Source organism: Aulostomus chinensis, chromosome 19, assembly GCF_037954235.1.
Source record: "Aulostomus chinensis isolate RoL2024-O1b breed Wild chromosome 19, RoL_Achi_v1.0, whole genome shotgun sequence".
NCBI classification, from domain to species: Eukaryota; Metazoa; Chordata; class Actinopteri; order Syngnathiformes; family Aulostomidae; genus Aulostomus; species Aulostomus chinensis.
In genome coordinates, this window is record NC_141338.1 from 19,432,323 (window position 1) to 19,456,007 (window position 23,685).

The window sequence follows — 23,685 nt, forward strand, 5'->3', positions numbered from 1 at the left end:
ACAATTGTACGAACATGTAATTATAACACTGGTAGCAAATTACCATTAAAGCCTTCAGGAGAAGTTCAGGTGGTCTGGAGCAAATCCTGCGTACGCCTGACTACTCAGACACTGCAGGTGGAGCCACAATGGGAGCCTTTCTTCCCTCCGTGAGACATTGAGCGTCAAAGGTCAGTAAAGTTTAGGAAGCACGTGATTTTTATTTCCAAATCTATAAGTTGTAGAAGTGAATGCTCCTATGTTTATTTGTGCTTCACTCCACTCACAAGCCCTCAGGCCTCATTTTACCCGCCAGCTGCAAACCTATTAGCCCCCCACAGAAACATTAAGAGCGCCGCGACGCGAAGGCTGTTTGTTTGACTTTGTCATTATAGAATGGAGGCACGGAGACATGGTGGACAGGAGGTGTGAATGAGTATTGACTCATTATGAACGGTGCACTTGTATCTTGGACCATGTTTAGACTGGGAGACGGTTCCAGACTTTCGGCTCTGGTCTTGGAGGTTCTGCTGGTGGGGGAGATGTGCATTGCTGAGGTCTGAAGCCAGGCTTTGCATTCTTTCTGGACCTCAGTGCTGACTCCTTACTTCTCTCAATGGGTAGAACTTAAACTTCACGGAAGAGAACAGAAATGTTTGTGCTTCAAGGGTACTGAAATGTGCATGAATACATAAATGCAATTGCAGAATTATAAAAATGTTGATGGCATCTTGTCTGCATGATCGCACATGAAGTAGTCGCTTCCCTGAACCACATTAGCACTCGTTTTATTTGTACTCTGCCTGTAAAATATTTGAGGTTTACATGCATACATGAGGTTTGGAGATATGGGCCTCTGATGATGTTGCCAACCCGGTCCAATGAAGCAGGGTGGTGCTCCATCCCAGATCCCTGAATCTCTGTCCCCTTAGAAACAGAAATGACACTGGAGGCAGACATCATCGCTTGTCAAACAAAAGCTTTGAATTTCCTGGATGACGTTCACAGTCGGAACAGATTAGGGAATGACTTGAGACAGACACCGAATGACAGCGTCACCGGATTAAAAAAAAAAAATCATTCTTTTATTTTCGACTAAGGAACTTAAGGGCATCACACAATAAATGGCTTTTGCCGAATGAATGCGTCAAACTCTTCCAAAAACACTTGAGACCAGGAGAGTTTGGAGAGTAAACTTGAGAAGGGAGAGCAGATGTTTAGTGCCACCACCTGCACTGGAAAAACAGAGAAACACTCGTGTAAAGTGTTGGAGAGGTAGATGTTGGGAGTGTGGACTCCATGGGCTACGGAGGGAGCTGGAGGTGAGTGACTGGAATACTGTGAGCAAAATACTGTTGGTAACATCGTGGAGTCATGGCTAGCCAAGGCTAGCGCTCGGTGCTATGATACGGTGGTAGAGATGATGACAACACAAGCTATTATAGAACTCAGTCACTAAAAGTTCCCCAAATAATTGGACCCGAATGGTTCAGCAACCATTATTTGTGTTAAAAATCCCGTTTGTGAGGCTCACCTCTTAAATTAAGGTTCACACAGAGATAATGAACACTTTCAGTCATGGAAAACATCAAACACTGAGCAAACTGGAATCAAGCACCCAGCTGCAGGAACATGAAGACCAACACATCTTGGACTGGAGAGGGATTTTGATAAAGGTCAAACCCACATAGTCCTCAAATGCTGAGGGCAGAAACATGTTGTTTTCTTTTTGCTGTTTAAAGAGAACATGAGTTATAACCTCTCCAGTGGAGGATTTGTAAGCTCTCAACCAAATAATCTATATCTTAAACCAGTGGTTGATTTTTTTGTTTTTATTTTTTATTTTTTTGTAAATTTTGTCCATATTTTGAATTCCATTCCAAATGTAAGCTGGTACCTTGAGGTTTGTAGACTCAAGGTCGCATACACAGGTAGAAACATTTGTGTGCCCCGGCCGTTTGAAACTTCACTGCCGAAAATATTCCTGCGCACAAAAAAAAAGTTTCAGGAGCGATCAAAACATGTTACAACATTTTTAAATTCTGTTCATAGAACATTTTCATCCATCATTTTCTTCCACTTATCCTGTTAAGGGTCGTGGGGGGGTGGAGCCTATCCCAGCGGCTACGGGCGAGAGGCGGGGTTCACCCTGGACAGGTCACCAGTCCATCTCAGGACCAACACATAGAGACAGACAACTATTCACTCTCACAGTCACACCTACAGTCAATTTAGAGTATCAATCACCCTCGTCCCCTCTTGATGTCTTTGGACTGTGGGAGGAAGCTGGAGTACCAGAGAGAACCCACACAGGAACAGGGAGAACATGGAGACTCACACAGAAAGATCCTGTGATGGAGCCGGGACTGGAACCTGGAACCTTCTTGCTGTGAGGCCACAGTGAGGACCACTGCACCACCGTGCCGCCCTAGAACATTTTCACACACTCAAAATATTCCGCAGCTACAAAATCATTTTACACATTCACAAATTCAGACGTGTATTTAATTCCATTCACATGCACAAGCAAAACAAGAGGCCGCGACCTGAATTTCATAAACTCAAAATATTACTGGCCCTGAATCAGTCCCACTGTGCGCAGGCGTCAGCCCGCACAGATTCACAAGTGAGAGTGAGAACACGATCTTTCAGTGTCCACTTGCTGCGTTGCCTTGAACTGCACTAGCATGATGCTCAATTTTCCATCATAATAAATGTCAAACAGCTGAAACTTTGTCAGAGACACTAACTTGTGATCCAGGCAGCTGTACGGTTTGGAGTCCTGCACAGGAGGAATCTGTCTTGTAAACCGATATGCCTACCCAGTCATGACCTCAGCCTCCAAGTATGAATTCCCTTGTTGATTTATGAGTTTAAGACCCTGGCTTTCCAGGATAACCAAGACTAATCGCCATGTGTCTCTGAGGAAAACAACAGGGCTGGAGGGGTAAAAGGATGTGCTCTTCACACTTACTATTATGTCTGCTAGGAGATGCACAGTTGTGTCACCTTCTTTGTTGTGTCAAAGTCTTGGCAGGCCACGCTTCAGAAGACAGCAAAATCACCCCCAAGATTTTATATCAAACCTCAGAGGTTCACCGTGCAATAAAAACTCAATGTCACAATCGTGGTTCTCTGATATCTCCATCCAGTCACGGAACAAAGTGTGCATCCTGGCCTCCATCTGCTATCCAGCAGGCCCGATCCTGATGATGGCAGTCTGACTAACATCAGGAGATGGCAGGTGGTCTCATACAGCAGAGCTCTCTGGGTTTCCCCCCGGGGGATGAGAGGATGATGGAGGGGTGTCTGGTCCCCCCCAGGGACTCAACTGTGAACGGTGATAATAGCTGCCTCTCTGCTCTGTCCATTAGCTTTGAGAACTTGTGGCCGGTGTTATGTAATCAAAGTTGTTAGCAGCTTACTTGGCATATGTGTCTTTGTATGAATGTAGACAGTCAGCGGTGGAAGGGTTAGGCTATGGATTGTCCCTTAATCTCCCCCTTATATAACACCTTTATGTGCAAGGAAGTGGGAAAACATCCACCGACGACAGCCAGATTTCTGCAGAGCCGGTGAGCTAAAGAACTTCAGTCTTACCATCAAAGCAAAGCCGTACACGGTGACATGTCACCGTAGGAGAAGCACAGGTGCAAATAATAAAATAAATGCTGTCCGCATTCCATTGAGCTTCTTCGGTTTCACGATTTACTGGAGCACTTAAATGAGAAGGGAGGCATCTTTGTTATGGGTAAAGGAGTGATGCAGAAATCCTGAATAAGTGAGCACTGTTTAACGTCTGGTCTCCTTGCCTCAAACTCAAGGCTTTGGTTAAATGCTTGAAATGACCTCAGAGGCTAACGCTAGCTTAGGACACTTTAATGTTTGTTTTTAAACCACGGCGTTAATCACGTCAGTAAATACCACACCAGTACATCTGAGGCCAAAAAGCTGTTTAAAAAACAACTGTTGGTAAAAAAAAAAAAAAAGTGGCTTACGAAGTGGCTTATGAAGCATGAAGCTAGTTGTGTCGACGCTAGCGTCATGTTAGCTGGTTGCCGCTCGTGATCGCATTTACGCCTCAAAAAGACGACGCGAAAGCTCGCATATGACTTCACGTGTGACCAGAGTCCTAAATGAGGCGTGGATCAGCTTGTTTTAGTGTGTTTTTGTGTATTCCACGTTATTGTAAGTTCGTCTGTTTTCCCTGGTGGTTCAGTTACATGAGTCTCTGAAATGCACTGAAGCAGTCACGCTCACGGCATTGCTAAGCTATATGCTGGTAATACAGTTGTAGGAACGAAACCTTTCACGTGTATTTTCACGTTTCACGGGGTGGAGCCTATCCCAGCAGCCTTCAGGTGAGGGGGGGTTCACCCTGGACAGGTCACCAGTCCATCACAGGGCCAACACATAGACAGTATGTCGCTCAACTGGCAAGAGAGAGGAGCACACAGCCATCGTTTCCTGGGGTCTGGTTGATTTAATCAGCGCTATTTTAGCCCGTAGACTCCACCTGACGTAAAAATCAGCAAAAAAGAAAAACAATGTGCCAAAGCCATTTTAGTGCAATAACAACGTGAACTCTTTTTCTGCCGTGACAGACCTGCTGTAGATATTGCGCAGGCGCATTCCAACTTCGCCGTTCAGTCTGTATGCATCTGTTCACCATAAAGCCAAAGTTCACCCGGCAATAATCCCCGACCCACTGAAAAAAAAAATCCCACTGGTTCTTGGTTGAGGGAATCCAAGGCGATGTGTAAAATATATTTTTTGAGCATTTGACATGCATTTTGGATTGGAGAGCCTTTTTTTTTTGAATAAGATGTGCCAGGCTGGAGAGCTTCAGTGCTCTCTAGTGGCCAAACACACCGGGTCCCTGAGCAGGTAACACCGCTCTGCATCCAGCTGAGCACTCAGCGTAGCTTCGTTAGGAGGCTTTCATGCTGTCCCTCAGCCCACTGCCACGCACATTTCGCATTCATCCCCTGAGAACAGTTGTGCTGGTGGGCCAGTACTCACCCATCCTCCCTTTGTACTGAGGACATTCATGCACCGGTACTGCAATGACTGGTTCACTCAATGGGACACCGATGAAACAGAGCCTGATTTGTAGAGATGTTGCTTTTGTGATGGCAACAGCATGTTGAGCCCTGCGGTTACACGGGCTCATCCATGCCTGTGCTCCGATATTGATGAGACTGGTCTTATATTGTCCAAATCTTTGTACCCTTCCTGTTTGTAAGTGGCTTAATTGTCCACACTAAAAGTTGTCAGTTCTTGACTCAAAGACCGCTAACTTAACTGATGCTGCATGTGGAAGCAGAGATGTACTCCAGGCACGCAGCATGGCAATGTATTTCTGAAGTCCGTAAATATTTTCCAGCAGTAACTTCTAGGCCCATCATGTCTCCATTTGACATTCAAAACCTCAGCCAGGCTTAGAAAAATGTAACCACCTTGCAAGATAGTGTTCTGTAGCTCTGGAGTGTTCTGTAGCTCTGGAGTCTCCTTACACAAACTCCACTTGTCAGAGGAATGAGGAAAAAGCTTTGTTCGGTGCAGTGGACCAAACAGCACTCAGGAATGGAGGGGGGTGAAGAGTGATCCTGCGGCGCCCTCTAGTGGTGCTCAATTGACACATGACAGAGCTTCTGGTCATGACCATTTTAATACATGCAGTTAAAAAACACATTTAAGAACATAAAATCATTTAAGTATTGTACATTTTACATATAACTGTCATACACACCTTAAGAACAACCCCCCCATCCCATTTAAAAACGCCCCACTGGGCACTTTTCACAGCTGACCATTTTCAGAACAGAAAAAAAAAAAAAAAAAAAGGCTACCAGAGAATTAAATGATTGCGATTTCAGTCCAAGTGTACATTTGAAGCCTGGGAGACGCTTCCCAAGAGCAAGTCAACTTCATTACTCGATTCAACTGCAGTTGCCTCCAACATGAGTTTAGTTATGGAAGACATTTTAACTTGTAGCACATGAGAAATTGTCAGTTAACAAAAAAAAAAACAACAACAACAACACACACCTCACATTGTCCATGGTGCACCCGCATTCACGTGAAACCATTTTAAGTTACATCTGTACAGATCAGCACACGGTGCCAAGTAGCGTCGTCTCACTGGGTGACCTGTTTCACGAGGTCCTTCACCACTGAAGACTTGAGCTGGGAGATGGTGGCAATCCTCATCTGCTTCGAGGTAGAGTATTTGCCTTTAACAGCCTGCAGGTCAGAGGTTGAGAGATCAGCCTCACATTCATGGGCCCAGCTTCTCATTCATTAGGTTCCTGGTTGGATTCAAACTTACCATGTGCTTGGTCTGCCCTTCATTCACCTTCACAACATTCTTGGCTATGTGAGCCATGACAGGAATCAAACTCTCTGCAGTGTAGTCCATGTAGTGCTGCAGAGTCACATCCTGAGGACAAAGTTCACAACCTCAGAACATTTAGCAACTCAATATTGATAGCTGTTTTTCCAAGGGTAAAGAGATGCAAGCACTGACCCACTCTCCAGCATCCAAGATCTTGAGGGTCAAAGCCAAAGCAGCACTCGCCACCATGGAAGGTGGGAAGTGGACCATGTCGTAGTCCACCATTGTGAGCTCCAGCAGGTATTTTGCCAGAGTGTGTTGCTCTGCAGTCACCTGGGAATAGACAAGGCAGTTAAAAATCTGGATTCTGGCTCCAGTTTCAGCTGGACCAGGATGTGCTCACAAACCTCGTAGATCTTTGAGGCCCTTCTGAGGAACTGGAGGGGAAGAGGGCGGCCCAGTTGGAACTTGAGCACCCTCAAGATGGTCATCTCCATGTCTCTGATCTGGGCAGTGGTGTAGGCCCGGTCAGTCACATATGCAAAGTCGGAGATCTCAGGTGGGTACATCTCCTCATATTTAGAGGCAAGGAACATGGCAGTCACGCCGACCAGCTGCAGCTGCTTCTTGGGGACTGGGTGGTCCTGTTGATGCACAAGCACATCCAATTAACGTGCCATCCATCCAATTCACACCAAAAGTTCTGTTTTCTGATTCCAACTAAAGCGAGGAATGTACATTGTTGCCATTTCTCAATGGGTCCAGTTCGCATTCACAAAGGCCAAACTCAAACCGTCCAAAGACTCCTGTGGCAGCAAAGCCGTTGGGTGATTGCTTATACAGTTAAGGCAGGTAGACGACAAATCCCTGGCAATTTTTACTGTACATCATGGAGCATCGTCTGCTCACTTTCACGTTGGTGCTGATCTGGACTGCATATCAGCAGACTTTAACGGACCGCGCATATGAACGGCTGGGAAGACTGCGGCAGTTAAATAATGTATCAATGCACACACGTCGCAGAAGACGCTCTGCCGTCAGACGGTCGTATCACAGAAGCCAACAGGCAATAATGAGAGCCACCCTCCATGTTTCTTCCTTTGCCATACGAGCGCGACCAGTGAGGTAAAGACAATAAAAAGCTCACAATCACATACATGTTAAAATCACCAAGTTGGCTCATCATACAAACAGAATATGATGTGTAAAACGGCGCGCTTCCTGTGACTGGTGCGGATGGGGTTCACACCAGAAGTAAACCGCTCTAGAGGTCACTTATCCCAAGACATGATGGGCCTTATCATATCCCTGTTTGAAGATGCTAGAAGAACAGCATCTAGTTAACCAACAAGACGGCCAAGTGACTGCACATACTGAGTGCAACTGATGCTCTGGACACAGGTTACCAAAGCAAATCCATTCCTCGGAGCAGTCCAAATGTGCAAAGAGTTTGACAGAAGTTACCAGCCTCCAATTTAAACCATAGCTTTAAATACACCTGAGGCATTTCCAAGTATTTGAAGGCAGCAGTGTTTTATGAACACCTTTTGAGAATACTTACCTGAAGAAAGCGGTCAATGAGTCCCACAGTCATGTACATGGTCTCCTGCAGCAAGCGGAACTTCAGGTTCACTTGGACCAGCCAGTCAATGAGAATGGCCCTCATGTTACCAGTCACCTCCTGACCCTGCAGATATTTGGGTCTGACGTTCTGCTCTGCCTGAAGATTAAGAGGTTATTAGTGGGCTGGAATGATTCATATTTCAGCCCAAAAATCCCATCTGAAAACTTGCCTCAAGCTGCCGCATGTACTTGTAGATGTCCTTGACGTATGCACTGCACAGCATAGGGTTGTCATAATCATCTGCATCCACATCCCTAATGGCGGTGTGGATGATGACATCTGAAAATGCTTGGCACAAGTCAGCAGGCATGCAGCCAGAGGTCTCCATTGGCGTGGGAGAGGCTGGTTCAGGAACAACCTGGAACAGTGGAAATAAGAGGTGCCACACCCAACGGGTTTTCTATGGATAAGTGCTGTGGGGATGAACAACTCACCGGCACCTCAGGTAGAACGGGAACAACATTCTTTGGTTGTTCTACTTTGGTGGTTGTGACTCTGGGCTTTTTAACAGCCTCCGACTTGACAGCCTACAAATTCAAAGAAAAACATGCAATAGTGACACATGCACCAGTTCAACAATTTCAAACTAAGACCCAAGGGAGATCAGGTCACTGTACAAACTCAAAAGCACTGTGCTATCAGTGAGCAACACATGAATGCATTGCCCATTAAAAACAAACAAGGATATCCTGAATGACTACTTTGACTACTTTCACTTGCAGCTTAGTAAAACAGAAACTTCGGTAACTTGCAACGCCACAGTTAACACGAACTGTTGGGTGCAGGCCATAGTACGTCACAGCCAGCTCTAAACCTTAGGTAAAAGTAGTAATTTAACATGAAGTTTATTAATATACTCAAGTACAGCTTACTCGTTCGTGCTACCTTTTTCTGGGGCTCTTTGTTAGCTTGAATGTTCCCCAGCTCCCCCAGCGCAGCTCGGGGCTTCAGTGCGGGTCCGGTGACCGAGCAGGCCTTTCCGCCACCGTCAGTCCTGGTAGAGGCCAAGCGGTTCTGAAAGGAATATTAAAAGTTGTTAGCCACGGCGTTATGTTCATTAAACGTATATGAAGTTGTAACGCATCATGTGGCGAACTCGTTGGGATGCTGGATGTTCGAGGAACTGTGGGATACGATAGCCGAGGCAGCACGAGGACACCGAACATTGGCTTTCTTTAAACACCAATAAACTCAAACACTCTCCCGTAATCGTTCTCCTGTGGCCACAACAGAAGACCTGCGAAAACTCTGTGCGAAAGTACTCACTCTGGTTACTCGAAGAGCCATTTCGAAAAGTTCGGTGCTCTACAACCAGCCGGAGACCAGTAACGGAGAGTGAAGCAGCGTCGTTTCAAGGTTAGTTTAGCGTCTTGGTTTAAATCCTCGCTGCCTGCGCGCTGATTGGCTGCGCTCAGAATCTTCCCGCTGTCTGATTGGTCGAGCGTATTTGCGTCGAATGCGTTCCCCTGACAACCAGCAGTCACATGGAGGTGCAGTTTTTTTTTTCTATTTCCTCTTCCTGCTACGTAGTTGTCGGTAATTTATTTCGGCTTCTCAGCCGACTTTGCCCTTTTTATACGCGAAAAATGGGATGATAATGATTGGGTTTTGGTCACACATGACTTAAGATTGCTCAGCTAATTGCAATATATTTTATTATTTGAGTGCCATTATTCAGCTGTGGACTATTTTCTAGTCTTTTCCCACGGAGCACCAATCTGTTATGAATGTGATTTTAAAATAAAAAAAAAAATAGCTGGAGAGAGTAAACAATCTGTTAGACGAACTGAGCGCAGAGTCTCGATCTTTGTCATTGTTTTATAATAATTTGTAATTATTGTTTGAGTTTCATGCATTAGCTTTGCTTTTTATTGTGTACATATTTCCAAAATGAGTATGTGTTTATATGAAAAGTCTTGTTGCAGCAATTGCTGCAGTACTATTACCAAGTCCAGAACAGGAGCCAAAATTCTTTAACATAAAACGCTGGTTCATGATAGTGATCAGCTAAAACCATCCCAGGATGCAGGGTTAACTGTGGTTCCTGGAGTCTCTAAAAGAAGAATAGGAGCTACAGCCTTCAGCGAAAAAACAAAACAAACAAAAATAAACAACGCAATGTTGCATGGTATAGTGCGATCCAAAAGATCTTAACCAGCTACTGCTCGCGCAGCACGTTGAGCCCTTCGCTGCTCACCCAGGGCTCGTGTAAGTATGCATGAGGCTCTCTCTCTTGGCGAAGAGTGGAGGGTAGATGGAGCAATCTTCTTGTTTTCTTTAGGAATATTCTGTCTCAAGCCAAACCCAAAGACTTTTATTCTAGGATTTTATGTATCAATGACTGGAACACTCATACCACGAGACAAGCAACACAAGGTCATATTATAGTTCCAACTAACTCTCAAATCACCTATACAGGTCTGAATTATTGTATTTTACTGTACTGTATTGTGTTGTAATTCTATATCATATCGTATCATATCATGCTATGTGGTATATCGTATTATACTTTAATTATTATTGCTATAATTGCTGTCAGTGATCCTAATGTTGTTGTTGTTGTCATCACCTCAAGACAAACAAAAAACAAAGACCAAAAAGTTCGGTGTAAACATGAACTTTACACGTGCACTGTACTGCTTATTAGTGTACATTTTTTACAGGGGTGGGTGGAAGGGAATCAGAGATGGGGTGGGAGGGGCTTGTGGTATAAGTTTTTATATTTTTCTTGTGGAGAATTTTTGTAATGTATCGCTATTATTGATCTTTTTTGTGTGTTTTATTTTTCATATGTGAACCCCAGGAAGAATGGTTTCTACCTCAGTACCAACTAATGGGGATCCAATCAAACAAATCAACAAATCAGAAACGAGCCCAGTCTCCCAGTAGACTTAAAACTTTCCTTTTTGACAAGTCTTACACTTGGGGTATGCTTAGACTGACCCGAAGTCATGCGGCCACAGGCCTAGACTACCAGGGGATCTCCGATGACGCATTGGGCTTCTCTCTCTCTCCTTCTGTACTCATTCATTACTCATACATCCGTGTTAGTGACTTTACTTCTTCCCCAGAGTCTTTGTGCTTCCCCACTTCCCAGATTCCATGACTGCTGCTGCTGAGGAGGCTGCAGACCTGCAGGCTCAAGCTGTCACCACTATTTGTCTCTGTCTCTTTCCATTATCCGTCTTTGTCGCTGCTCTCTTTTTCCTGCTTCGTACCTTGTGTAAAATACATTTAAAGAAGAAAAAGCAAAGCACACAAACATGCATACATGCAGTACACGAGTGAGGTAGGTTGTATGAAGATTGTTAAATTGTATTTGCCCATGCTTTATGAAAATCAAAATTGTCTGAGAACTTTCTAAAATTTGTTGTCTGATTAAATCACTGTAATTTTCTAATTTTCCAGGACTGCCTTCTGCTTGTCTTTGAAAGACTGCCACATTTTTGTTTAGAACACACACACACACACACACACACACACACACACACACACACACACACACACACACAATTTCTGTATTTATTGTAATTGACTGTAGTTTATGATAGTGAATTATAGTGTATTATAGTTTTACTGTAGTTTATTGTAGTTTCTGCTATTTATTGCTCTGTACTTTTCCTGCTGGTACTCCTCTGTTTCTGCTGCTGTAACAGTGCCAGTTTCCCCGCTGAGGGATGAATTATGGCTTATCTTATCTTATCCTCTGCACCTGTGATAAAATAGGCAAGGGAAGGCAAGGCAATTTTATTTGTAGAGCCCGTTTTCACAAACAGTTTGTCTCCAGGCTTCATGGCATCATAACAACATCCTCTGCCCTCAGACCCTCACAGCGACTGAGGAAAAACTCCATAGAAAACCCTTTGAACAGGGAAAAATCTGAGAAACCTCAGTATAAGTGCACTTTTTGCAGATTCAAACTTTTTGATTCATGATGTAATTTTGCGATCTGTCCAGCACCGGAAGCATGAAGGAGGAGGACTGCGTGACTAGTTTCAATTTCTGTGTGTGGGTACATTTCATAGCTCAAGTTACCGCGGCAAGTAAACAGGATGAAAAGAAGATTCAGCCATGTAGGCTTACATCCTGACATGTGATACATAATAACATAGTAGACATTTGGTGTACAGTGTTCGGCTCCACTGCTGTACCACACACGCCAACGCTCTCCACCAGCACCTGGGCAAAGACAACTAGGTACAGCATCCAAGCATGAGACGCACGGAAGCTAACGAGCACCAGCCAATCAGAGGCACGTCCTCCAGCACGCGTGCATGGCTCTGCCTCCCAATCAGAGGAGCGCGATATTCGTGACGTCACCGGAAAAGTGTACGCAAGCGCAGCAGGTCCAACAAAACCGATGGTAGCATAAATCGGCGATTGAGGTAGAGGACAGAACGTCACTCCGTAGCGACGGCTGCCGGTTGGAGTGAGTCGACATTCGGGGAATATCTCAAGGAAAACATAGACGACCCTAGTTGATGCCCTCATACAACGTAGTGATCCCGTCACGCCAAAAAGTGAAGAAAGCCTGCGTTAATTCGGCTCGGAAGGTAAGGCAAGTGACTAAACGCTAGCTAAGATTAGCGGTTGGTCGTGAAGTTCTTGAAGTGAATTTACGACTACAGCACTATATCTTGTTATTAACCTCACCGCAGCGTTTTATTCTTCATTCGTGTCTGAAGTTGGCCAGCGAGAATGGGAGTTCGGTCTGTTTAACACGTGTCGGCAAACTTCTCTATTCAACTGCCAACGGCTGGGCTTCTGAAAACTGCCTGCAATATTGGCGTGCTACATCAGCTACTCAGTCTAACCTGATTTTAACGTGGTTTTGTGTTCTTCTTTGTCTGATCGATGCTCTAATTTGGGCACGCGTTAATCAACCAGGAGCACCCCTCAGTCTTTCGGTTCGCTCGAGTTTTTGGGTGTTTAGTTCATGTTTCACCCTCGCTCAATGTCTCAATCAGTTTGGGTCAAGTATTTGTCTCGTATACTAAGTAATAGAAACTAAACCTGTATTGGTAGGTATGAGGAAGGTACACACGTCGTATTTGGGGCAACACGGGACAAAGCAGCTCAGACCAGAAGCAGCGCTACCAGTTAGTACTTCAAGCGAACTCCTCTCATTTGCTAAGAGCGAAATCACGATGATGTTCTCAAGACGCTAGTGTGGCTAAGTAGTGTTAGCATAAGAACAACTACTGAACCAACCATGTAACGAATTCAGATTCGCTTCTGTTTCGATCATTGTACCGTCGAGTCTTTCCAACTACTCAGGCTAGGACGTGTCCATGCCGTCCGCTGCCTGCCGGTGAGCAGTTTCATGTAGCAGGCGTTAGCAGCAGGCATTAGCCTGCTAGCATGACTCAGTGGATTTGTGGAAGTGACACGGCTGTGGCCTGATGTTTGTCAGGAAGCAGTGGGGGACTACAAGCTCAATGACGAGCATTGCTTAAACCACCCACTGAGGGGATAACAAAGTATATATAATTTACGTCATGGTGGCCCGAGATAATGTTGGCAAGCCGCGAGTTTAGTGTTAGCATGCTTCAAGTGTCACTAAAGCTTGGGTACAGGGAATGATGTGGGCTTTTGTCTAATTTATAAACTCAACGTGTGCTGTTCGCTGTGTGTGTGTGTGTGTTGAACTGGTTCCGTGTCAGAATCTCTTCTCACTGGTCCTCCACCCATTTAAAACAGTCTAGTCTTCATGGGATAGAGAGCTGGTGGACATGTCCTCCCTCTGGTGAGAAAACTGATGATATCATTGAAGGGGACATGAGAATGTAAATGTTGGCATCCTACCAGCTCTGATGCAGGAGGTGGGCTATAAATACACCCGGTCACAGTCTGACTCTATTGAGTTAGCTGGTGTGTGAGCATGCATGTACCTTTGAGACCAGTGTCACATTGCAGTCCAGTGACATAGCAAAGCCATCATATGCTTGCCCATGTGAGCCTGGACCTGCATGGAGCACTGCAGTCTGCAGGCAGACACACGTGTGAGGGGACAGATTAGAGTGGTACATTGCTGCCTGTCCTTTTCTGGTGGAACGTATGGGGAATAGATGAAGTTAGAAATCCCCGCTCAGCGTGGAGCTAAAATCTGGACAGATGTTCACCAGCAACTATGTATACTTCTGTTTTTGTACAGGGTGACTGATTTTGAATTTGTTCAGACTTTATGGGAATGTTTTTTTATGGCAAGAAAAGTTACAAACAACAAAAACAAAGTAAAGACACGTAGCTACATTTAGACGAAACTGTCAGACTGTTACACAAACTGGCTAAATTCAAGTTTTTTTTTCCTCATGAGCTTATTTTATGATTTGTAAATAAAAATTCATAGTCGCAACACAATTTTCTTTTCTTTCCATGCTACATCTGTCTTATCTTTGTGGTGATGTTTATTCCCATGTGGTCAGATCCTGGTTTAAGAAAGCCTGAATGTGGCAGACTTGAATGTTATGGCTCCAGTATCGCACCCCAAAGAGACATGAGTGTTTGTGGCATGTACACACCATATCCAGGAGATAATACAGAATCTGAGCAAAACTAGGAGAGCAAACAGGACACATCTGTGTTGGATAAAGTGTCGTCCCACATCAGGGATTGTCAGCCCCTTTGACAGTGTTGTTGTCTGGCTTGTTGTTTAAAATCCTCTCAGGAGGTCAGCAGATGAACAAGTCAAAGTCAGATGTGAGCCTGTTGGTGATAATGAGCTGTTGTTGAACCTATTAATAGTTTGTGTTGCGTGGAGTTGAATCAGAGGTGAGTGTGACATTAATGAGGCAGAGAAGTTCAGTGGTGGTCTGGTGAAATTAGGAATCCACTCAGTCACGTTACCGTGCAGCTCCTATTGGTCCGACAGAGTGGTGTCTCCTCTAGTTGCTCCTCATGTCTTCCATTCTTTCTTGTAAACATTCATGCATATCATCAGAGTCCGTATGTACACATCTGGACCCGATTCAACGTACGCCTCGTAACCGCAGGGACATATCCTATTTCAGAAGTTTGATAACATTAAGAAAGTGAGATTGAATTGTCAGAATATTGTGATCAAGTTCTCTTCGGGTTGTGTGTTTTTGTTTGGGGGGGTTTGGTCTCCCTTAACACTGCCTATTAATCATTTGGGTACTAAGATGGGGGGGACAGAGGAAATTGCTATTTTTTTTCTTTGTAGGTGGGGCTTGCATATTCGATGAAAGCTATTTAAGAGATTTGTTTGTTTTGTGTTTATGGCAGCCAGTAAACTGCCTCCAAATCCACTTGTCTTATACCTATCTTTTCAAGAAAGTCAGTCCAAAAAGGTTTGTACCAGCACCTCCATTTTATATTTTTGGCCAAAGAAGCTTGTGGTGTTGCAAGATTTAGTAAGCAACATCTGTTGAAACAATGAAATTTAGATATTTTCAGATGTATCTGATCTCAAAGCATAATTGTAGCAGTGTTTTACTCCGGGGCTGCAGTAGTTTCCTCTCATGTGTTTGTAGTTTCATTGGGTCTGCGTATTTTCTGATGGAATGGCTGTACCAGCACTCCAGCATGTCTTTTTTTTTTTCTTGTGTCAGGTCAGTTCACCAGGTTGCAGTCATCGCTATGGCCCAGGAGACGAATCAGAGCCCAGTGCCTATGCCCTGTGCCACCGGCTGTGGTTTCTATGGCAACCCTAGGACAAATGGCATGTGCTCGGTGTGCCACAAGGAGCACCTGTCAAGACAGAACAATGGAGGAGTCAGTTCACTAAGTGCTGTGGGTAAGGCCAGCTGTGTCTGTCATGGGTTGTTTTGTTTCCACTTGAACAGAATTTAAAAACCCAAATCCAGCCTCTGTCTGCAGCTGCCTCATTGTTCCATGGTGTGACTGTTAGATGTGCTGCAATCTCCCCCCCCAGGCAGCAGCAGCAGCCCCACAGCTGAGGTTTCAGCCATCCAGAGGTTAGAGGCCACCTTGAATAACGCTGCAGCTGCTGCTGTCGCTGCAGCAGAGGTGGCTGCCTCCGCTGAGGCTGCAGCCACAGAAGCTCTCAGGTGAGAAGTTGCTCGCTGAAGTCATGTGATACGTCTACACTAAGACCTTGAGGTCACAGTTCTCAGCTTTAGTACACAGCCACCTCAGTGGTGGGAGTTATGAATATGTTGCAGCTCCCATGAGCGCAGATAGTTCATAGAACATCGGCAATCATCCTAGCCGGTGGATTCAGTGGATGATTCACTTGAACTCCTCACACACGCATCCACATGATGGCACCAGGAAGCCACTCGTAAGAGGTTGATGTTTTTTGATTGGCCTTTTTAATTAACTCCACCCTATGTCTCAGTTACAGTGGAATTTCATCTGCCATTTCTGTAACACAACAAATGACTGAGATGAGTTTGTCCTGCGAAGAGAAAGGAGCATCAGGGAGCCCAGCAGAGCTGACGGAGCCGGGTGGGTACCAGAAATGGGCCTGTTGTTTATGTCGGGATAAACAGTCGGTCATGACATGATGGTGTCTAGTGTGTACCGTCATCCTTGAGTTGACTCTCTGCTCACTAATGACCCGAGGTATAAATTGGCGTGTTTAACATTTCTATGGCAACGTTGGATGTGTTCGTGTTTTATTAGGATATATTTGTGTTTTTTTTAGGGAGGTGTGTTGTTGATTTTTTTTCTTCTTGCCCCCCCCCCCCCCCCCCCCCGTGTGTACGCAGTGGTGAGTCAGCCGACAGTCTTTGCTTCTCATTCCTCCACATCTGGCAGTGAAGAGTCCAAATCCCCAGAACCTCCCAAACCTAAGAAGAACCGTTGCTTTATGTGCCGCAAAAAGGTTGGACTTACAGGTACGAGACAACTGCCTGCATGCCAGTGAAACCCTGAAACCCCGACCCCCTACACACAAGCACATCAGTACTGTCAAACTCTGAGTTGGGAGTCTTAGACAAACCACATGGCCGAAGTCACCACAGCACTTGTTGGGCTACCCAGGAAGGCACATGGCAAGTTTGTCAGACAGATCGATGGGTTGGGTTTTTATTTGGTACTTCAGGAACAGATGGAGTATAAAACACACACACACACATACACATGTCTAGGATTATAGAGACATGGACACTCATCAGCAGACACAGGTGCTGCTCTTCTAGTGGATCACTGGAATATCAACTCCTTCCTGATAAAATTTGGTGATTGAGTAGGTGACGAGATGTGTGTTGGGTGTGACCTTTTTTTCCCCTGCCATTGTTTTAGCTAAACAAAAGAAACAAAACACAAGCTATTTTTTCCCTCTTGTGTTGCAAAGGTAAACGAAGCGGGTCATCTGCTGTTGTCTAGAAGTGTCCTACTGGACGCAGAGATCGTTCTGCTCCGTCCCTCAGAACCAATCACTGCATCCTTTCCCTTCACACACGTCACCACATGACTGTTGTGGTTCCTCCAGCTAACGTGACGCTTTTGCGAGGATCACCACTGATCCGAGCTGTCTCAGGTGTTATTGATTTGACCGTCCTCTGTTGGGGTGTTTCAGGCTTCGACTGCCGCTGTGGGAACCTCTTCTGTGGACTTCACCGTTACTCAGACAAGCACAACTGTCCGTATGACTACAAAGCTGAAGCTGCTGCTAAGATTCGCAAAGAGAACCCGGTGGTTGTTGCTGACAAGATCCAGAGAATATGAAGAAGACTCTGAACACTTAGACTGAATCCTCAGAACGATCAACCGATCGACTTTACAGAAACTGGACTTGAGCCCGCCATTCTTCCTGGAAGGACCCGTTTCTTTGTTACACTTTCAGGACCAGTGTCCCCCATGCATGAAAGTTCACTCATGTTTTCATTGTTTGTGTGAGTTGAAAACTTCTGGGAGGTGGTACTGAGCTATGGCTGGGGTCTGTATGGTGGTACCCGACTGACGGCCGTGGAAAAAGTTATTATTTTAGAAAAAGCTGTGGGTGGTTGTCCTGCCTTTCTGGGACCCTCTTGACATTTTTTTTTTTTTTGGCCGCCCATTAAATGAGATACTGCTGTTGGTCATCGGCGCCATCCCAGCCATGCTTGCTCTCCGCTGGCACGAGAGGCAAAGATATCTTTTGTCTCGCTTTAAGAAAATGAAGCCCTCCGCCTAACTGTCAGTGTAAGAGCTGAACCCTGCAGACTGGCCAGGTTCTGTGTCATGTTAGGTTTCTTTCAGCCTGAAGTGCTCCCCTGTGCTGCTACACGTGGCTCAATCGTGTTACTGAAGAGACGTTGCAAGCCTTCTCTTGCCAGTTCCTGTTCTTTCCTTTTGTGTGTGTGTGTGTGTGTGTGTGTGTGTTTCCAGAAACATTGTGTGATAGTTGACTTGTGTTGTTTTTTTTCCCCTTTGATCTTGAATGCGGTGACATGCAGCCATCTGGAACCCTGACTATCAGTTTTGTTCATTTTAGGGCTTTAAGACTATTCAGCGAGGTCGTCTGCTAAAAAAAACAAAAATTCTGTTCATGCTATTGTTTTTTATCATGGAAGTAGTTGTTAACGCTGTGTGTCGTCACATGACTGGTAGCCTAAACTTAAATTATTTTTGCCTTTTTTTGGAAGGGTTTTGTCCCACTAATATTTTCCTCTTTTAATTCACTTTTGAATGTCTGTTTTGTTTTTTGTTTTTTTTAATTACAAAGTCACAATGGTGGGAGTGTTGGACTGTTTCATTACTGTGTATCAAACACAAGGATTTGTCTATGGGGGTGGGGGGTGAGGTTGTGCGATGTGGTCATAGATGATCGGTTTTCTTTTTTTTTTTGTGGTCTGGCTGCTTAATCAGTGTGCTGTTTTTTGTTTTTTTTTATCTTTTAGTTATGCAAGTTTGTACAATTATCTTTATTTATATACTGCAGTGTGCATTCTCTTCCAATAATGCAGAATAAATTGTATGCTGTAAATAAATTATGTTCACGAATATAATGAAGAATTTTTGCCACTTCATTTGGGAGCAAAGAGAAAGCATTTTTAATTTGGACCGTTAATTTGGAGAGTTCTGCCTATTTCAGTCTAGTATGGTGTAGTTTCATCCATCTCGCTGGCAAATTGTCCACAGCTCTTCATAGTGCAAAGTCTTCTCAAAGAGGGGGGGCAGCAGGGCAAGGAGAGGGGAGCCGAGTGAAGAGGATGGATACCTTTCTGCGCTCTGCAATCCGTTCCCAAGACCGTCTGCATGGACCACGTGGTGATAGGTTGCCTGTCCCACCTGACTTACCCAAAGATCAAGACTCCTACCGTATATAAAGATTTTTCAAGAGATTTTAGTGATCAAAATTTTTAGCCACCAACAAATTTGATATTTGCTTCTGAATCACTTCTTTAATTTTGAGCTGTGCAATGAAATCAGAACTACATGTCTACACTGTCTGTATTCCAGCTCCTAGAACTGGCACTTAAAAAAAAAAAACCACGTGAGATCAGTGCCTGCAGCTTTGGAGCCAGACGTTTGGGTTCAGCTTGGTTTTAAAGACAAACCGGGGAGGATTGAGTTTGATAAGACAAGTACGATGTACGTGTCACGATAGACTAGCTAGGTGGTACACAGCAACTTGTGTTTTCCGCTCTGACTCAGGCTTTTTCAGTACAGTATGTCGATGCTATGGGTCTAGCTGGAGAACAGGCAAGTCCTCTAAAAACAAGAAATAGAGAGTGACAGCTCTTCATGCAGGCAGAGTCTGCCAGTAAAGTGCCACACTGCCACCTGCGGGCAACGCTAACCAGTGTATTATGAATCATCCCTGTATTTATAGCAAGAGACAATAATTGACCATCACGGCTCATATTACCATAGATCCCTGTGACAGGAGTAACATTCACATCATTAATGCAGTTAATGTTCAAAATAACGCGACAGTGCGCTCTGTTTCTGCTCTGTGACAGAACAAGAATGGCACCGGAGATTTCGGAGTACAAACCTCAGGGATATTTAATTTCAAATCCCCGACGAGCGGGTGTTGAACTCATCAGCGCAGTCACATTGTGAGGCTTCAGTGGGTCAGGGCTTGTCTGGCAGCTGTGGATCAGCAGGTAGTTGGCAAAGCCTCCTTGAGTGTCTGAGGAGAAGATTTCAACTCAACGGGAGAAAGCTAACCTTGCTTTCAATGTGTGTCAGTGGCTACGGCAGCTAACGTTAGCAGCTAACTTAAAATAAGAGTGCGGCCTGCTTCGAAAACTCCCCCTCACTCAGAGACAAAACCTGTCCCTCTTTGCCGCCTACCCTCCCTGAGGTGACCTGCCTCTCAACCCTAAGTGCTCACCTCTCTGGCCACATTCTAAAATAATGCACAAGCTAACCTGAAACGCTAAACTCCTCTCCACCAGCACAGTCACGGGGAAAACGAGCACCACATGCTCTCATGTGTCATCGCTGCTTTTGGGAGCGATGGCAGTCCACTCTCAAATGATCCAGTAGCTGAAGGTTTCTCCAGCAGCTTCAGATGTTTAGGCCAGCTGACATTTCTAGGCTGCTGTCAGATGACCCACAGCATCCCCGTGTTTCCATGTGACTCCCGCGTGTCTGCTGTGGAAACAGGATCTGCTGCGGCGAGTGTGGCCTCGGGGCTGCGTTATGACACTCGACCTCCCGCCTCGCCGCGATGAGTGCGTGTTCAGATAAACTTATGTACAGCATGTACTCATTCATCAGTACGAGACACACATGGTAGGAGGAACATCCAGCGCCCTTCCCTTGAAGAGAGTGGAAAGGCCCCCACCAGTCCGCTGATCGCTTTTATGGTTGCAGTTAATCTCCTCTGAGCATTCATGGCCAGACATTGCCCTCATACTCGTCCCAGAGGTGTTGCTGATCCTGGTGTTTTCCCTTACACTCTCAGAAAGTCTGCAAAACGTCCCGCACCACATTCCCCATCCATGTGCTAACCACTGCATCAAGCTTGTGTGTGAGATCAGTCCCGTCCTCATACCTGCATCTTGAGACAGTGTCATGATGTCTGCGGTTCATGTGCAGTTAAAGGACCTGGAATAAGTCAGTAAGAACACATTTTGGTCGCCGTCATGGTTTGAGCCTGTTGACTTCTGGAATATCCAATGTTCATATTATCCTTTGAAAACTAAATTCAACAATGATTCAACTTTCTGTTCCCATAGTGGTGTCTGTTATAAATTGCCATCAGTTTGGATGTAGAACTAAATGTTTACCACTGGAGGGCAGTATTACGCTGCTCTCAAAGGCATGTGATGCAGCACGCCAGGAAAATGTGAAAACCTCCATGTTTTTTGACGACAAAAACTCAAGCTCACTGGAGTCAGACAGGTAAAATCTGTCATAAAAATAAGGGAGGATGTTTTTTCTCCTTTCTGTCTTCTTTTTTTCATTTCCACTGTTCGTTTAGTCTCTCTCCTCTTTCTCTTTTCTCTCCTTCAGCCTCTTTTTCTGCTTGCTTTTTTTTTTTAAACAAGTCTTTTTATGCGTATATAAAATCTCAGCTGAGTTTCCATACCTGAAGCTCAATATTTTTGCAGGATCTCGAGCTGGATTTCTTCCTCTTCCAGTTGGCTCAGCTTGTTGTACCACTCCTCCTCCAGCTTTCCCTCTTGTTTTTTTTTTTTTTGTCTTGTCCTTCTGAGAAGATCCAGGATCCTATGATGGAAATAAAACACATTTTTGCACTGAAGTCCAGTCCTACGCCAAATTTCGCCAACCGGCTCTGTCGACCGATAGTCCCGATGGTGGCTTTATAGCAATTATCTGAAGTTCCAACTTTGAAATTCATCAGAAATCCACTTAACCTAAATTGCAGCCCCTATCGAGCGAAAATGTCAGGGCACACAGTCAAAAATTATAATGTAATTTTCATGAATGTTTTATTTTGTGTTGTTAAACGTGCTGTCACAGCTTTATGGTTCCTCTTTCTTTTTCTGTTCAGTTGATTTGCAATTGCTGCTTCTTTGCAAGTAAGCAGGGAGGTTATTAGCCGACTCCACCTGCCTGGCCATAACCCTCTGTGTCAGCAGCCATCCTCACACCACCAGACTAAGCAACAGCAACGACTTTGATTAGTTTTTTCCTAAGCAGATGCACCGGAACACATTTGATTAGTACAGAACTGGAATTGTCTTGTTTTGTACCTGAAATGTTGATTTAAAAAGATCTAGTCACCTTTTAAAGACATGCAGGTTTATTGAAATTCCGGTCATGAGCAGAAATGTGTCCAGGTGTAGAATGTAGCACACCAAGAAGACTCTGGCACTTGAAGACTCAAGCAGGCAAGTATCTATCAAAAATGGCAAGGAAAGATCTTCAGCTCTCATTTCTCTCCTTCAGATTATTATCGGGGAGGAGTTCGGTGAGGCCATGGAGAACGACTATCGGTTGGCTCTGAAAAGTTTCTGGCAAACTGTCCGTCGCCTCAGGGGGGGAAGATGGCAACTTGCCCACACTGTTTACAGTGGGGGCGGGAGGCTGCTGACATCAACTGGGGAAATAATTGGGCCGTGGAAGGAGTACTTTGAGGAACTCCTCAAAATCGATTCCTCAATCCCACCAACACGTCCTCCATGGAGGAGACAGAGTTTGGGGAGTGCTTGGGGGGGGGGGTCGTCCAATCTCCGGGGCAGAAGTCGCCGAGGCAGTTAAACAACTCCGCAGTGGCAGAGCCCCGGGGGTGGATGAGTTCCACCCTGGGTGTCTCAAGGCTCTGGATGTTATGGGGCTGTCCTGGCTGACACGTCTCTGCAACATTGCGTGGACATCGGGGGCGGTGCCTTTGGAGTGGCAGACCGGGGTTGTGGTCCCCGTCTTCAAGAAAGGGGACCAGAAGGTGTGTTCCAACTATCGGGGGATCACACTCCTCAGCCTCTCTGGTAAGGTCTACACCAGGGTACTGGAGAGGAGGATCAGGGCGATAGTTGAACCTCAGATTGAGGAGGAGCAGTGTGGTTTTCGTCCTGGCCGTGGAACCGTGGATCAGCTCTTCACCCTCGTTAGGGTGCAGGAGGGGGCATGGGAGTTTGCCCAACCAGTCCACATGTGCTTTGTGGACCTGGAGAAGGCTTACGACCGTGTTCCCAGGAGCATCCTGTGGGGGGTACTAGGGAGTATGGGGTGGATGGCCCTTTACAAAGGTCCATTCGGTCATTCTACCGGAGGAGTGAGAGTCTGGTCCGCGTGGCCGGTAGTAAGTCGGACTTGTTCCCAGTGAGGGTTGGACTCCGCCAAGGCTGCCCTTTGTCACCGGTTCTGTTAATAACTTTTATGGACAGAATTTCTAGGTGCAGCCGGGTGGTGGAGGGGGTCTAGTTTGGTGTGTGGGAGGATGTCGTCTTTGCTGTTTGCGGATGACGTAGTCCTCTTAGTGCCATCGGGCCACGGCCTCCAGCTCTTGCTGGGACAGTTTGCAGCCGATTGTGAAGCGGCTGGGATGAGAATCAGCACGTCCAAGGTCGGGGGGGAGGTCTTACCTCAGGTGGAGGAGTTTCAGTATCTCTGGGCCTTGTTATTGAGTGAGGGTAGGATGGAGCGGGAGATTGACAGGCGGATTGGGGCAGCGTCTGCAGTGATGCGGTTGCTAAACCAGTCCATTGTGGTAAAGAGGGAGTTTAGCCAGAAGGCGAGGCTCTCGATTTACCAGTCAATCTACGTTCCAACCCTCACCTACGATCATGAGCTCTGGGTAATGACCAAAGAACAACATCCTGAATACAAGAGAAAAGAGTTTCCTCCTCAGGGTGGCTGGGCTCTCCCTTAGAGACAGGGTGAGAAGCTCAGTCATTCAGGAGGAGCTCAGAGTAGA

The 23,685-nt window shown here is 45.5% G+C and overlaps 2 protein-coding genes across 3 annotated transcripts; one reads left to right on the forward strand and one right to left on the reverse strand.

Annotated features, from left to right (window-relative positions):
* Positions 1 to 5,926: 5,926 nt before the first annotated feature.
* ccnb1 (cyclin B1) lies at positions 5,927 to 9,366 on the reverse strand. Its single transcript, XM_086187621.1, has 9 exons — positions 9,207 to 9,366; positions 8,826 to 8,954; positions 8,375 to 8,467; positions 8,106 to 8,298; positions 7,878 to 8,032; positions 6,724 to 6,960; positions 6,509 to 6,649; positions 6,311 to 6,421; positions 5,927 to 6,225 (listed from the first exon to the last, which is right to left on the reverse strand). Exons 1-9 carry the CDS (start codon positions 9,225 to 9,227, stop codon positions 6,121 to 6,123), a joined length of 1,185 nt encoding a protein of 394 aa, XP_086043747.1. The 5' UTR covers positions 9,228 to 9,366; the 3' UTR covers positions 5,927 to 6,120.
* Positions 9,367 to 12,273: 2,907 nt separating this feature from the next.
* On the forward strand, positions 12,274 to 18,856 carry LOC147244304 (AN1-type zinc finger protein 5-like). Of its 2 annotated transcripts, none has more exons than XM_086187852.1 (6): positions 12,274 to 12,493; positions 15,512 to 15,696; positions 15,835 to 15,970; positions 16,267 to 16,370; positions 16,634 to 16,762; positions 17,446 to 18,856. In XM_086187852.1, exons 2-6 carry the CDS (start codon positions 15,540 to 15,542, stop codon positions 17,592 to 17,594), a joined length of 675 nt encoding a protein of 224 aa, XP_086043978.1. In that variant the 5' UTR covers positions 12,274 to 12,493; positions 15,512 to 15,539; the 3' UTR covers positions 17,595 to 18,856. The 2 variants fall into 2 exon arrangements, with proteins under 2 accessions (XP_086043978.1, XP_086043977.1); XM_086187851.1 differs by having other exon boundaries at positions 12,277 to 12,493; positions 16,261 to 16,370.
* The last annotated feature ends 4,829 nt before the right edge of the window (positions 18,857 to 23,685 follow it).

Bases quoted from the DNA above. Each gene is read 5' to 3' on its own strand.
- ccnb1 (XM_086187621.1), bottom strand. From the start codon at position 9,227: ATGGCTCTTCGAGTAACCAGA. The intron at 6,422-6,508 runs GTCAGTGCTTGC...CTTTGTCCTCAG, and splicing joins TCTTGGATGCTGGAGAGTGG to GATGTGACTCTGCAGCACTA. The intron at 6,226-6,310 runs GTAAGTTTGAAT...TCTGACCTGCAG, and splicing joins AAGGGCAGACCAAGCACATG to GCTGTTAAAGGCAAATACTC.
- LOC147244304 (XM_086187851.1), top strand. From the start codon at position 15,540: ATGGCCCAGGAGACGAATCAGAGCCCAGTGCCTATGCCCTGTGCCACC. The intron at 15,697-15,834 runs GTAAGGCCAGCT...CTCCCCCCCCAG, and splicing joins CAGTTCACTAAGTGCTGTGG to GCAGCAGCAGCAGCCCCACA. The intron at 15,971-16,260 runs GTGAGAAGTTGC...CCTATGTCTCAG, and splicing joins GCAGCCACAGAAGCTCTCAG to TTACAGTGGAATTTCATCTG.